The sequence below is a fragment of the Microplitis demolitor genome, chromosome 6 (genome assembly GCF_026212275.2).
Source record: "Microplitis demolitor isolate Queensland-Clemson2020A chromosome 6, iyMicDemo2.1a, whole genome shotgun sequence".
Lineage (NCBI taxonomy): Eukaryota > Metazoa > Arthropoda > Insecta > Hymenoptera > Braconidae > Microplitis > Microplitis demolitor.
This window is the reverse complement of record NC_068550.1, coordinates 3815522-3831715: the sequence shown is the minus strand read 5'-3', so window position 1 is coordinate 3831715 and position 16194 is coordinate 3815522. Positions and strand designations below refer to the sequence as shown.

The following is a 16194-nucleotide window of genomic DNA, read 5'->3' as shown; positions in this document are numbered from 1 at the left end:
AAAAAAAAAAAAAAAAAAAAAAAATTATTAATTTTAAATCACAGCAATGGACCATCATAATTCAACATAATCAAACTTAACACTTTTCATTCAATTAATTGATAGCCAACAATTAATGATTAGTGATTTTTTAATATCTTATTTGATGTGAGTTTTAAGTCGAATATTGTTACATTTAATGTAACTCTGTAACATTCAGATGATACCGTGCGAGTAGTAAATAAATGTAATATTAAGATTTTGAAATGGTCACACTATTATCATTAGAATTCATATTTAATGATTTACTGGATATATTGAAACATATTATCTTACGTAGCAACGTCAGCTACAAAATATCATATATTTGGACGTAATGACTCTGATGCACGTCATTGATGTAAAAGATTATCTTTGATGATGTGATAAAATAAAACTATAAAGCCTATTGGCCGTCTATCGACATTATTAGAGCTCACTCAACGTTCAACTGAGCACGGTCGATTCAATTGCGGTTCAACAATATATTTTATTTTTAAAATTCTTCTTCATTACTAAAAAAATAATAAAATGAATTTTTTATACATATCGAGTTTTACAATATGGATGTTTATAATTATTATAAACTTAAATGTTTCATCGGTAATATCAAAATTAGTTCCAATTCAGAATAATGATCCAAGCGAATGGCGTGAATATGGAGCGAACGGTAAGTTTTTAAAAATATATTATATCTATTTAATCTCTCAATTAGAAGAATGCTATAAAATCAATGAAAATGCCCTATTTGAAATTTCTTTCAAACTATTTCCTTATTTTTAATTTCCGTAGATATTGTTAGACCCGAAGATTCAATAAAAAAAAAAAAATCGTTATTTTATTTTATGAATATGTAATAGTTATGTCTTAAAATAATATGTGACTGGAATATTTACTTTAATTTTTTTAGCCAATATCGCTCAATTCAATAATTTGTATGCAATAACTATCAATGAAGAGTTGTTGCGCAGTGATAAATATTGTTCTGGCGAATGTAATTCAATTGACTCACAAGGTGTAAAGAATGCACAAAATTTACCTTATCCAAACCAATGTTCTGGATCACTTCGCTATTGCTGGCTCGAAAGAGTAAGTTAAAACATTTACTTACAATGTTATTAATACAAGTAATAAATTATCATAATCCAACTATGTCCAAATAAAAAAGGAAACTGAAGAACGAAAAAAAGTAAAAGCGAACTACGACAAATCATATACTCGTGAGTTTGCTCCTGACTATAGTCTTTCTTATGAGTGGGTAGAAACCGATGATACACGTTATTATCGCAATTTACTACAACACACTGGTAATATTTGCAAGTGCTTATGTGAACGAAATGATAATTCAAATTCAAAAAATTATCGTGGTAATTTACTTCATTCAATTTGCTTCGATCCTGTTTCAGTTGATGATGGATAGTGAGTTTTATTATTTAATTATTAGTTAAAATAAAAAATTTACTTTATAAATTATAAATATTGTTTGATAGTGTTGCAACTGGCGCTAGATTTAAAAGACACGGTAACGTTATATTCCTTGAACTTCAACAAGGAATATTATCACTAGGAAAAATTGATCCAATAACTCTCAAGTGGACGACTTCAAATAATTGTAACTTAAAAAAAAAAGTTATTGGTAATTTCCGAAACAATGGTAATTACGATGGTTTAGAAATCATTCTAAACGATCTTACTTTATCAGAGAATGCAGTTGTTACAGGTAAGTTTTCAATTTTAGATGTTATGAAAAATATTTATTATATTAACAGTTTTAAATAATTAGATTGTTTATGTTATTAAACAGGTGTTACGTTAGGTGATTCATTGCGTGGACGGTACGTCGATGAGAATGGAAATATTGATGAAAATGAATCCGAAATTACACAAAAAAGTCAATGCCATGGAAGGTAATTACATTCTTGTTCAAATGTTGTATCTTTCAAATGATAACTTATTTTTAAAAAATATCAATATTTATACATCGCGTCACCAATTCCAAAAGGGCGTATAATTTTCCATTGATCGCCAATCCTTTTGTAAATTTATTTTATAGCTACAAATGTAAAAAAAAAAAATTGAACTGCCAAAAAGGCATGTTGCTTAAATTATATGCCCTTCTGGTTTTTAACTAAGCCAAAAGAACGTATAAAAGTATGTTTTTTTCGAATTAGTAACGTGATATATATTAGTCTAATTGTGATACTAAAATCTTTTTTTGTTAAAAATTTGTGTCGTAGTAAGTACTATAATTATTTAATCATTTTGTTTTAGTGCTATCGACATGGTACATCGCGATTCAGATCTTCTGCCGTCTACAAGTTTAATAGGAAAAAATTATGAACGCAGTGAACCATGCGATTATAAGATACTTTTTGGCGGAACTAAGGAAAGTTCTGATAACATACAACATGTTGTTCCATTTGTCGATTTACAGGAGATCGTCACCGATAAAAATTCACCTAAACCAATTCACGGAATCGGTTGGTATTATCGGGGTTATCCTAGTTATGGAGGATTTCTGGCTCTTAAAATTTTCACAAAAAAATAATAATTTTTTTATATTAAGATGAATTCCAACGTTTTATCTATTCAGAATTATTTAGTGTATAAAAAATTGTATTATTTGTAAAATTAAAATTTATAATTCGTCTTATTTATTCAAAATTGTAATAAAAACATGATTTTACTTATTATAGACGAGTTATATGTCTGTTAAAAATATCTATATTGTTGTTTTAGATCTTGTGAATATTTAACTTTACCCTCAACACCTAAAACATTGAACATGACTAGACCCGAGAGAGTTTCCTTTATCCTTTATCATACTCGATAGCAGGGAAAACCACAAAGTTCTGCCAACTGATGCAATAGAAAGCGCTTCGGGCACCCGTACTTGATCTAATTCAAAACCCAGTATCTCATATACACTCGCATCAAACGATATCGCTCGCTATTCAAAAACAGCCCGAAATAATCCTTAGGGTTTTTTTTCTCTCTATATATATATATATATATATATATATATATATATATCAGGATGATATAGTGTGTAGACTAGTTTATAGTAATGACAAAATAAAATAAAATGATAGTAATGATAAAAATGAAAAATATATATTTTCCAAATGGGAAATGGGCGGAGTATATTTATGGGAATTTTTTTTGAAATATGCAAATGTAGATTATAGATAAAATAGAGATAGATGTAACGGGTATAGACAAATGGGTTTGCTGATGGTAATGAGAAAAATATATGTGCGTTTTTTTTTATACATTCTTATCGTATACTTGTGTGTTCGTTCGTATACGAATAGGCGGGAATATGAATGCGAATGGACGAGTAGTAGTCACATTGTAAATTGGAGATTGCATTTTAAATTGGATTTGCTGGCTAATCCCAAGATATATGATGAATTATGCTTTGAATTCTATTTTTTATTATCAATGAGGTCTTGATAATTAAAAATAATTTTCAAAATACTAACCTCGATTGAATGACGGAATTTGTTTTACGTATGGAACTTAAATTTGTCTATTCATCTTTCATTGGCTATTCCTCAAATTTTTTTTCTTATACAATAGAGGAAAAATCTTTAAAAAGAGAGAATTTCATAGTTTGATATTCAAAAAAATTTTAATATGGAGCAAAACAAATTTTCAAATAGAAAATTAATAAAACTTGAAGAAATTTGTTTCTAGTTTTCAAATAAAATTTTGATATCAGCGAAATTGCTGCCAAATATTTCCTATTAAGTTTTTGAAAGTTGACTTTTAAATGCTTCACTATGTCCATTTTACCTCTGCAAATTCTAATAAAAATTTTAGAGGCTTCTTTATACTTCCCTTCTTTTAAATAGTAATTTCTCTATACAGTTAAAGTATGAATGAGGCATTCTTTGTGTAAAAAATAATTTTCATTTAAAGTTTTTGAATAAAATTAGACTATTCAATTTTTCGCGGCAACTTTAACTAATTATCAAAGTAATAATTGAAAATTTTATTGACATTTAAATATAGAATTAGTATTATGTTTAGTAATGGACTGTAAAATTTTCAATTGAAAAAGCTGCTTCCTTTATTTTTCCGAGATCTTTTCAATAAAAAAATTTTATGGATAAATCGGTTCAGTTGTCCCAAGAATTAGATTTTCAAAAAAAGTCCGCGCGTCTGATTTAAAAGCTTGTCTAAAACACTCTAAAAAAAATGTATATATATATAATATATATAAATTTTTTGTTCTGCTGAGAAACTTAAGACATTTTTCTTCCATGCCCTGAGCTATCAGAGCTACCTCGAAAAAAAGTTTTGAGAAAACCGAAGCCACTTAAAATCCTCTACTTTATGAAATCAATTTTTCATAATTACTTTACAGAAAAAAAAAGCGAAATAACTCTTCAGTGAAATTCACAAAAAAACTTAACTAAAAATAACATTTCCAATATTTTTTTTACGGTCTCCATTTTTCTATTCTTTTATCGCGTCATATTTTATTATTATATATTCTTTGTTCACTTTTATTTTTACAGCTTCCATAAAAAAAAAGATGGACATAAATATGAACATATAACGTGTCCTTTATATAAAAGAGTTGAGTTTAAATGTTCAATAATTTTTTGTTTTCCAATACTCCGCTCTGAAATATTTCATCAAAAAAAATTTATAGTTTTAAAAAAGAGTGCAAGAAAGTTTTCAAACTCATAAAATAAAATATAAAAATATTCTCTACATGCATTAATATGTAAAATAATATGTAATATATTCTTATAAATTTTATATATAGTAAAATTTGTCGAGTTCAACGTCTGAATACGACAGGATCGAGTAACATCCGGATTTTCATATGAACGTATCATAAGATCGTGAATACTGGGATAGAAGGATTCAAGTAAAAGCTTTACTTGGCATTTTTGCTAGCGTTTTTTTTCTATGCCCGGTTTCCCAGGCAACTGGATATACACTAAGTTCGCTCACTCAATGTCGAAAAAAACTCATATCATCACCAAAGTATTATATATTTTATATATGGAAATATCTTACTGCAGATAGCAATGATTTTTTTTCTGTTTTTGTTTTTTCATCACATTTTACTTTTCCAAGAATTGTCTATTTCTCAAAATGACACTAAATACTTCCATTTTTATAATGAATCCCTGAGGAGATGACATCTTAAAAGAAATCCCTCTTCACTCTTGATTATTCTCTAGCACTTATTTTTATTTATTCACTTTTTCTTTTGCTAAAAAAAACAAAGAAATATTTATTTAACTGCTATAGTGTCGTAAAATGTTTTAGAGTCCTAACTGATAACAGTGTGACCAAAAATCTCATTAACCGAAGTGATAATAATTGAAATTCTCAACACGAAATAGAGAGGCGCCGTCGTTTTTACGATCGCTTTTTTTCCATACTTTATATTCTCTATCTTATTTTTATTTACTTTTTTTTTATCATATTTTATTTCGTAAATCCTGTTTATTTAACTGTTCAGACTGTTTTTTCATTAAAGATGATATGCATATTCATACTTTTGATTGTTGTCAAAAATAGCTTATCACGAATTTTAAAAATTCAAGTATTCAAAGTTATTCATATTTAGATAAATTCCATTGTTGTGTTTAATCCTTATCAAAATAACGTTTCTTTTGAATTATTATTATATTTTTATTTATTTATTATAAACAAAAAAAATAAAAAATTTGTATTATATTCTCTACTATGATTTTCGTTACTTAACTTAATATCGAGAAAATTCAATGTCGTAGTACATTCTATGGATTATAAAGAAAAGAAGCTCGTTAAAAGTTTTTTTTAAATAACTTCTACCTTGTAATTTGTTTTTTTTTTTTTATCTAGACTGCGCATTCACGAAGTACTTGTTTCATTTTTTACATATTCCTTTGTTGCCATAAATCTACTTTTTATGTTGAATATAATTTGTCAAGCATTTCGTTTAATTTTTTAAAAAATTACCCATTAATTTACTCATTCAAATTTTTAGTTAATAGTATTTTCGTTTCGTAACAAATATCGGACAGAATTTTTCAAAAAATTACTTAATATCTAATTATAAAAATATCTACTCAGAGTTTTTGTTTTTGAAAATATTTTCTTACGATTATTTTTGCAAAATATGTTTTTCAAGTTTTTTTATCTACAAATAAGACGTAAGATTTAAATTTCGATTAAAAAAAAAATTTTTTTTGTTGTATTTATTAAAATTTTCTCGTTCAAAAAATATGCTACAAGAAGAAAAACGATCGCGAATAAGTTGGAAATTTTCTAGCTGTTTGTTAGTCCCCTTCAGAAGTCATAAATTTAAGCTGACAGCAAAAACAGATCAGCGATTGTACAATTTTTTCCAAGTAAATTATGATCATTGCAGTGAAAAATTGTCTTTTTTAGTTTGTCTTTCAACTGAAACAGGGACAAATTGACGTCAAAAATAATATTAATTATAACTATAAAAAATTATAGTTTAAATTGTCAAAATTAAGTTAATTTTTTTTTTTTGAGTTATATATGTCGCGCAAAAAAGGGAACTTATCTCCTAATTGGCCCTCAATCCTCAAAGATAACCGAACTAAAAAATGTTTTTTTCATCCCCGGTCTTAAATATTAATAGAGTAATTTCTGTCAAGTAGAAATAGACAATTTCTTTGATATATTACGAAATTCCGAACTGAGAAAGATAAAGGCTGAAAATAATATCAATAAATAAATTTATATATTTCTGACTTCTAGAAGCTTTTGATTTCTAATTATGAAAACAATAGAAAATACTGAAACCTGTTAAAAAATATTATAACGGATATAGTTCAAGGAATATTGAAAAAGTTCAAAAATATTTTAACTGTATTTAATAATGTCCTGACAAACTTCAGGATTTTTTTTTACTGGGCTCAAAAATCACGCAATCATGGATTTTATTGCTATGCAGTTTTTGAAAATTTTAAAATCTTTTTTTTCCTTTTTCGTTAGAAAGGACTTTTTCAAAAAATTTTGAACTTTATTTGAAAATAGCTTTTACATATTACTCTCATGAATCATAAATGAAAAATTTTTTGATCTTTTTTTTCCATAAGAATTTTTATTAAAATCCAAATCTGAAAAAATGTTAAATTAAATTTTTTTACAACATTCTCATTTCCCCTTAGCCAAATTGGTAAATTTTATAAAATAATATAAAAATTTAATTTAACAAAAATTTGTTATTTCTGCAATATTAAAAAATAAGACAAAAACGCATTATAAAGTTCTTAAAAGAGCTTTTATCTCATATACTTTTATTTTTTTTGTCTCTTAGCTCTCTCCCACATAAAATATATTCTTAAAGCTTGTCCTCCGAATCTATCTTCATTGTAGATACACGGGTATGGGTTCTAACGATGATGCTGATGTAAGAATGCAGACATTTCAATATTATTAATACGCCCTCGTAATACCGAGTCATTTTATTCAAATCGATACTAAATAATATTCTTACATATCATCAACTAAATCCTTACTATCTTCCATGCACAAAATTTCGAAATAAATTTATTGATCTAAAAATAGATTCATAAAGAAAAGTTTAACGGCATAAAAAAAATTGGGTTAAAGTAAAAAAAAAATAATAATTTCTACTTTAGTACAAAAATAAAACAATTTCTTGAAACATTTCTTTAAAACTCATAAGTCCTCGTGGAAACATTTAAAAGTCAACTTCAGTGTTTGGATCCTGGGCATCTGGAACTAATTTACGCTAGCAATGATTTTACAAACCGAAATAATAATCTGAAAAATGTATGCGTCGCGAAAAGAGCATAAATAATATTAAATAAATATAAGAAAAAAGTGAAATAAATAAAAACTGCTAAGTATACTATCCGTAAAAAACATTAAAAAGTTTAAAGGAGCATGTGCCGCTCCGGTGTTTTAAATATGAAAATTTATATATAAATGTATGTACGTATGTATGTATGCATAAACAAAAGAATAAAAGAGAAATGAGTAGTAGAAAAAGCCGGATGCTCACGGCCATGTCTGATCAACGAGAGCTGTAACTACTCACAACATTTTTCATATTTTTTTATTTCATTATTTTTTTTTTTTTTTTAACATTCTTTTACATCCGGTTATTAAACTATAATTTTTCGAAACTCTTGTTTTTGTAGCTTTGATATTTAACAGACGATCAAGTAATATGTTTATTATCCTGTAAAAAATTAGTCATCCGGATAATTTCATATTTTTGATAAATGTACGTTTTGTTAAAAGAAACAAATTTTTTTTATTCATTTCCATTAATTTAATAAACACAAATTCTTCAATTATAGTTGAAAAAGAAATGTTTTAATTAATAGTTTTAAAAAATCAATAGAGCAATATATATATATATATATCCTTTAATAATAACCTACTAACCTTAAACTGGGAGCCAGGTGCTTTTAAAACGTAACGTAACTTAAAATTGCAATAGATCTAAATCTATAAAGATTTATGTATTTTTATACATTCAGCTCTTTGAGTATTAAATCAGGAAATTAAGAAATATGAAACACACAAACGTTACATAGAAATTTATTTCGAAAAAAAAAAAAAAAAAAAAAAAAAAAAAAAGATTTTTTTTGCTCGAAAATTATTACTTTATGTGAATACATGCTATCACAAAGTACATTCGTTGGAGAAATAGGGTCACCCGAATTTTGATTGCAAAAAAAAAAAATCAGTAAATTTTCTCAAACAATTTAATTATTTTTAATTAAAATTTTTATGCAAATTATCTACAACCATTATGTTAATAAGATTTTGTATTTAAAATATTTTTTTTTTAAATTATGCCGCGTTGTCATTTTTATCCAGTCTCCCCTAATTTTAATTTTTTTTTATGGCCAATTCTTAAAGTCAAACTTACATACAAAATGTAGCCCAAGTAATTGTAATACTACTTAGTAATTAATTTTTAAATTAAATAGTATAAATAGTAGGGTGGGTCAAAAAAATCAACTATTTTTTTTTTTACACATGCGATCGAAAAATGGGTTGCTAGACACCTTAAAAAAATTCTCACCAAACATCAGCTCTTAATTTTAATAGAACATTTTTAATATTTTTAACATTTTTTTGTCAAAACAAATAATGATGAGTCATGAATTTTTTTCTAGTGGACTGAGAAAAAAATAAAAAACCGCGATGCCGAGGATCTTCCTATTAAAATTAAGAGTTTATATTCGGTGAGAATTTTTTGAAGGTGTCTAGCAACCAATTTTTCGATCGTATGTGTAAAAAAAAAAAATAGTTGATTTTTTTGATCCACCCTAGTAAATAGTGATAATAAATATCATCTTAAATTTGAATAATTATTTTTACTTATTAATCCAAAATTTGACTGAATCATTTTCGCGGGAAAAAAAATTTTGAAATTTCAAACTGATTGCATAATTAGTCATAGAAATAAATATTCTGTAACTGTACTTTATTTTCATGGAAAATATTTATGAAAACTATAAATTATTTTTCAAATTCCAAAATATTAGCTTTTGTATTTAAATTTTTACATTCACAAGGTTTCGAAAAAAAATTCACAGTATTTTTTTAAATTAAAGTACAACTTTTTATGAAACAGTGCAATTAAGAGTTAAATGACTTTGATGTTGAAAGTTAACGTAAATGAAAAAAAAAGTCTACAATTCAAATTTAAGAATTTGTACATCCAGAATAAAATACCGAGTAAATTTAAATAATTGTGTAGAAACTTTTATGTAACAAGAAAAAAATTACAAAGAGAAGTGTAATCTGCTATAATCTGTTCATTAAAAATAAAAACTCGTTAGAACCTTATATTAATGGAGGAAAAAATGTTTGACTTAAAATTACCTCGATAATTGGATTAACAGCCAGATCACTTACAAATAGAGTTAAAGAAACTATTAAAGAAAATTTTTAATTTTAATTAATTTTTATGTGCAATAGCTGAAGATTATTATGGATATCAAACATTCAAAAATTAAGTTTTTGCATCTTGAATTCTACTATTAGTTGAATTTAAATTTTTTGATATGGCGCCAAATTTATTCCTGGCTGTGAACAGGCGAATTAAGTTTGAAATTTAGCAGGCATTCAAAACGTTACGACTGATTTTTTTTAAAATGATTCCATTGTATGAAATGGGTTTCGTAACTGTTCACAAAATATATGAGGTATATCAGAGTCATTGGTTGAATTTTATCTAGCAGTTGGAATCCACATTTTATTGGTAGCTCATGTTGAAAATAAAAAGAAGGAACATAATACTGGTTGTTTATTGTTAGATATGTTCTGGAATTTTTCAACGACTCATATGAAACTACTAGCATGTACCTTGTTAGCCTTGGAAAAATTAAAAAATTTTATACGTGGTGAGATTACGTTCAAGTGAAATTGCCCTTTTTTATGACCTCTTTATTTTTGATAATTGAAACTCGTTTTTTTTTTTTTTCAATTGTTAATAATGTTCTCTAATTAGATAGTCAAGATTAAGATTTTAATTAAAAATCATCACTCTTGTATTTATAAATAAAAAATAAAATTGTGTTCGAAAATAAAACATCGAATAAATTAGAAATAATTTCTTCAGTTAAAGAAATATTTATTTTATAATATTTTTTATTTTTTTGCTCTGTAAAAAACTTATTTTTTTAAAAATTTATTTGCCTCCCACCCTTAATTTTCTTGACCTACTTAATTTGTACCTTGTAGTTAAAATAATAAAATTATATTCAGTCAAAGGGTCAAGAGTTCGTTATCTACCCCTGTAATTTATCCCGCGAAATTAAAAAGAATTCAAATCTTTTATATTTAAATTATCATACCTAAAAAAAAAAATATAAATCTGCAATACACAGTTTCCATCAGTTTTAAAAATTAAATTAATTAAATAGTTTTAATGAAAATTTATAATTTAAATTTATTAAAACGTGTAATGCGATTTGTGAAATTATCGATTTATAATTTTCAATAATTATTTAACTAGATAATTACTCATACTGAATTTTCATTAGCCGGTCGTTAAGTAATTTCATTACCCAATTTTAAAAATAATTGAATTTCCTAACTGAAAAAAAAAAAAAAAAAAAGATCTGAAGTTGTCTTCTATCGAAAAATATAAAGAATTTTCTTCAAGAAATAAATAAAAATATTTAAAATAATCAAGAAAATATTACGTAACTTAAATTGAGAGAGGGAAAGAGAGAGAGTACGGTAGGGTTATTCAGGTCGCAAAACCGTCAGTAGGATTACTGACCCGGAGAAAAGGATCGATTGATACGATGAAGCACGCGAGGGTAATCGGTTCCGCCAGCGAGAACCGCAAGCTCCGGCTCGCGTGTTTTACACTTACTCTTGTGTTTCCTCGCGAGAGCAATACACGATATACTCTACTCTACTCAACTAAACTCAACTCTGTTCTACGGTACTTCCTACTCTTATATATTTTATATATACCAGTACAAATAAATCTAAAAGTGCAATATTCAATAGACGTAATAAACATTGAATCGGTATCACGACTGCCTCACAGGCGCTTACTGATTTATATATATATATATATATATATATATATATATATATATATATATTTATATAACATTATGCTATACATTAGAGTAAGGTTTTATCTTATGTATAAAATAAAGAGAAACATATATAGTAAAAGTTATGAAAACTGCGCGATAGTAAGAGAACGATTGAAATAAAGCAACAGGTGTATAGGTGCCAGGGGTCAACCAACTCGTCTCATTTGCCTGCGATATTTACAAAGCCTATAAATATCTATTGATCTCTTTTTAACACAACTTTTAAATAATCCATGATTTATTTTTTATTTTTAATATCACTCTTTATACTTTTATCGCTTTATCTATTTTTATTTTTGAATTAATTATTTATCAAATGTCAGCTTATTATTTTTTCATTCACTACAATAAATTTTTTATCTTTAAAAAATCGTTCGGGGATTCCGGGTATTTTTACCTGAATGTTATACATTTCGCGAGATATAAAAAATGTGTACGGAATTTATAAATCGTGGCTTTAATATAGCCGATATATAAGTGTATTTAAAAAATTTTTTTTGTTTGAATTGTGAATTCGGTTGGATCGATTTAATTTAAATTGAAAATGATCTAAATCTTTTTTGTAGAGAATTTAATTCGTTACAAAATTGTCTTGAGTGATTTTTATCTTATGCCTTAAAGTTTAACCAGAATTTTAATTTAAAGTTTTGTGAAATAAAAGTTTTTATCAAGTATAATTATTTTTATCAGTTTACTTTAAACTTAAATTTCTTCTAAATTATTGAATTGCCGTAAAAATTAATACATTACTTTTTTATAGAAAATTAAATTCTCCAAAAATTTCTTTCAGATAATTTTTATATATCTTCAATAATTTAGACAGAATATAAATTTGAACTTAAACAATTTATAAACAAAAATAATCAATATTTTATTTTTAATTTCCAAAATTCGTTGTCAGCATTCATAAAAATAAATATTGTCTATATCTATTGATAATAAATTTCATAGCCATGTGATTTTATTTTACCCGAAGCTTCGGAAAAATTAATTTTATCTCAATAACAAATTACATAATTTATAATTTCCAATATTGAAAATTATTAATACCAATATTTAATTTTTATTAAATATAAAAAATCCAATTTAAATATTTTTTCCTACACAGAATAAGATCATGCCCTACTTGAAAAGATTTATGGTAATATTAGAATGAAATAGAATATATTAAACATATATATAGATTATTTTGTTGTTGGGTTGTAAGAAAAATGGCAGGTGTAGTTGCATAACTATATATGTATGTATATGTACATATATATATTGATTTATATGTTAGGACGTTCCTCCTTGCAGGTCATAGTCATAGACATGCAACTTTGGAACAATGACCTCAGGGTAACTGTAGCCTCAAGCATTGATCGACAATCCAGTTTAACAACACTCAAATACTACTTACATTCTCTCCACTCTTATATTCAACCATACATCTACATCAATAAACTTTTTGCTCAGACTCAAAACAATTTCATACTCACATTAAACTATGCAGAAAAAAACCCTAGCTATTATGTATCATATAAGTATATATAAATACTCGTAGTCTAACGAACGAAATTGACGTAAACTGAAGGTTAGATAAATTGTATTCTTTAGACTAATAAAGTGAATACAATCATTGCTGAACTTTATAACCCAAGAGAATTGTTTGTGAGTTCCAAGCGATATATACAATCTATCAACCTTGATTGTTGGGACAGATAAGAGTTACTAAAGCTCAATCTAACATTAATGATGTCTTTATCAATCTTATTTATTATCAATATCAATGAATTATTTTATTAGTTTTATTATTAATCAAAAATTAATTTGTCTAATTGAAATAAATTAATTAATTTAAGCTTGACTTATAACTAATTAATAATTAATTTACGGTTTTTTTTTGTACAATTTATTGCCGACTTTTTGAATTTTTTTTTTTTTACTAATCTTAATTACCTCATATTTTACTTTTATTACATGAGTCTGTAATAAGTATTCAGTCTTTGAACAAAAAAATTTTTCGCGCCCATGGGTTACTCGGAAATTTTTTGGTTACCCCATTCTACCCCGATTACGCTGTATCACGTAAACATTAATATTAATCACAAGCCTTCGGCTTTGGGGAAAATATTGTGGGAGTTATGTCCTCTATCCTCCTGTGGTGCGTAATGTATTCAATCTTTTGGAATACCCCTATGAAAAAAATATATATACGGGTATCACAATAATAATTAAAAGCAATTAATGATTAAGTAGATAAGATGTTAATTAAAATAATAGATTATATAAGATAATAATTGATTAGAGAGCGCGGGAGAAGATGAAGGGAGCATTGGGGGTGAGGAAACAATCACGAATCTGGCCATGACAACGAGAACACCTCGTATGAGCTTGAGTGGCCGTCCGGGAGGATTCTTCCGTGGCATGGGGAGCCAACATCATCACCACCATCATCAGCAGCATGTGAGCTTTGACCCAGAAGCACCGGAGCCACCACCTCCGCCTCCGATGCCACAGTATCATCATCAGACATCGAATTTCCTCGAGAAACCCGATGTAGATAAAAAGGTCAAGGTATGTAATATATTATACACATAATATATTTATCGAGCTAATATTTTTCCCCTTTATTACACCTCTTTATTGACCCTCTATTCCAAAGTCTAAGGATTCCCATCGAAAAGTCAACTCAAGTCAAACTTCCGCTTAAGTTTGCCCAACTCGATTTGATCGCGACAAAAAGTCACGTCGAGATCAACCTTCAGTATAAACTAAAAAAAAAATATGATAAATTTATCGTTAACTTTTTTTGTCACTTCAATTTCCTCTCTACCATCCACCAGCACCCGTTGTCATTTCTCTTATCTCTTATTTTTTTAACAATTTTTTTTTATTTTTTTCCTCACTTGCTTTCTTACAATTTACTTGATACCGTTCATTGTTATTTCGAGAGATAAAAAAATAATTATTAATTAATCTATTACTGTGCTATTGTTGTTAAAATAAAATTGATAGTAATGTCAAAGACACTTAAGCTTATTAAGATCTATAATCCTGATAATTTAACTGTCAACCGTTAAATGTACGTTACACGATGGGTGGCAGAAGTGCTAGTGGAATGTACTGTAGAAAGTCTATACAATATAGTCCAAGACGAGGCGTGGCGCGATTAAACCCCTTGAGAGTGTCTGGACACCCTGGTTACCAAGAGGGTATGGGAAAAAAGCTCGTCTTTGGACAGTGTAGCCATAGCCACGTGTGTAAGAATAAAGATGAGGATAAGGATAAGGAGAATGAGAATGGTTCAGAGTGAGGAAGAGGGTAAGAGTTAAGGTGAGGGTGAAGAAAAGAATTTCTACAAGGCCACTGACGAGTGTTTACTCTGGCGCTCCCCGATGATTGTCGAGAAGAATTGCCACACCCTCACACCCCGCGATTCTCAATTCCACTGTATGCATTGTCTCACATTCACACATATATATATATATATATATATATATACAAATCAATACACTTTTATACAATACTTGAACACATTCATTTTAAATGTTCATACACATTTTTATTATCAAAGTCAATGGCTATTATTTATTAGTCATTTTAATAAAATAATTACTCATTTTTTATCCTTAATAAATTTTAATTTTACATTTATTTTAGATATAAAAAATTTTAATTTGAAATCGTACTCAGAAAAAATAATTTTTTGGCGCCAAAAAATTTTTTAGTGTTGAAAAAAAATTTCTTGTGTTCTTTACGAGTAAAATTTTATCAAATTTAAAAATCACCATGACTATCGCAGTACTGATGGTACTACAAATTTTATTTGCACTTAAATATTTTATTTATAGAAGAAAATCAAGTTATCACTGTGATAAAATTTTAGCTGTATAACAGTTAAATTTATTATCTAGTATACAATTTAAAGTTTTTACTTCACCGCTTATAAATTTCCGTCTCTAAACAGTTAAATTCAAAGTTTGTATATTTAACAGTTCGTAAAATTTTAAGGTCACTGTTAAATTTTCTTCACTTATATATTTTTAATAGTAATACTAGACTAGTTTTCATGAGTGGCGTAAAATATTATTTGAATTTTTTTAAAAAAGTCCGATCCATTATCATCTATCATTCCAATTTTTATCAAATTTTACCCTTTTTTCTCTCCGTCTACTTTTATATCAACTTTACAGATGATTTCTCAAATATATCCAGTGTACATTTTCCTACAAAAAGTATCAAGACACGTTTTTTTTTTTACAGTTTTTTTCAGCCGATCTTCAAAAGTATACCGAAAAATATATAAACAGTAAAATTTATTTTTCATCTCAAAAATCATTAACACATAATTAATTATTGTAATCAAATTTAAAAAAATTCAATGATTTAAAATTAAAATTTGATTATTCATAAATTTAATAATAAAAATATTTTCATTATTATTCAAATGAAGGGACAAGTAGACACTGAGAGAACATAAAACACTTCTGACAACTTGATCTTTTAATTTCAATTAAAAGAAAAAAGTTTCAAAATTTTTTTTGTACCCTTTTTACTCAGCCTTTAATTTTTTATGTACACTCAAAACGTACAACACACACCC

At 26.6% G+C, this 16194-nt stretch overlaps 2 protein-coding genes across 8 annotated transcripts in view; both read left to right on the top strand.

Moving 5' to 3' along the window:
• The window catches only part of LOC103573089 (transient receptor potential-gamma protein), a 136640-nt gene that overhangs the window by 110607 nt on the left and 9839 nt on the right, over positions 1-16194 (top strand). For all 7 annotated transcript variants that reach the window (XR_008403836.1, XM_008551980.1, XM_008551962.1 and 4 more), the window contains one exon: positions 13897-14165. Coding sequence is in view for 6 of the 7 variants with exons in the window: in XM_008551980.1 (XP_008550202.1) it covers positions 13897-14165 (269 nt within the window). In the remaining variant the exon portion in view is untranslated. The remainder of the gene's footprint in view (positions 1-13896; positions 14166-16194) is intronic.
• Positions 85-2653, top strand: LOC128667951 (uncharacterized). The gene is made up of 6 exons (XM_053739726.1): positions 85-688; positions 929-1107; positions 1187-1437; positions 1509-1738; positions 1823-1925; positions 2290-2653. The coding sequence occupies exons 1-6, from the start codon at positions 550-552 to the stop codon at positions 2564-2566; spliced, it is 1179 nt and encodes a 392-aa protein (XP_053595701.1). The 5' UTR covers positions 85-549; the 3' UTR covers positions 2567-2653.

Bases quoted from the DNA above. Each gene is read 5' to 3' on its own strand.
- LOC128667951 (XM_053739726.1), top strand. From the start codon at position 550: ATGAATTTTTTATACATATCGAGTTTTACAATATGGATGTTTATAATT. The intron at 689-928 runs GTAAGTTTTTAA...TAATTTTTTTAG, and splicing joins GCGTGAATATGGAGCGAACG to CCAATATCGCTCAATTCAAT. The intron at 1,739-1,822 runs GTAAGTTTTCAA...GTTATTAAACAG, and splicing joins AGAGAATGCAGTTGTTACAG to GTGTTACGTTAGGTGATTCA.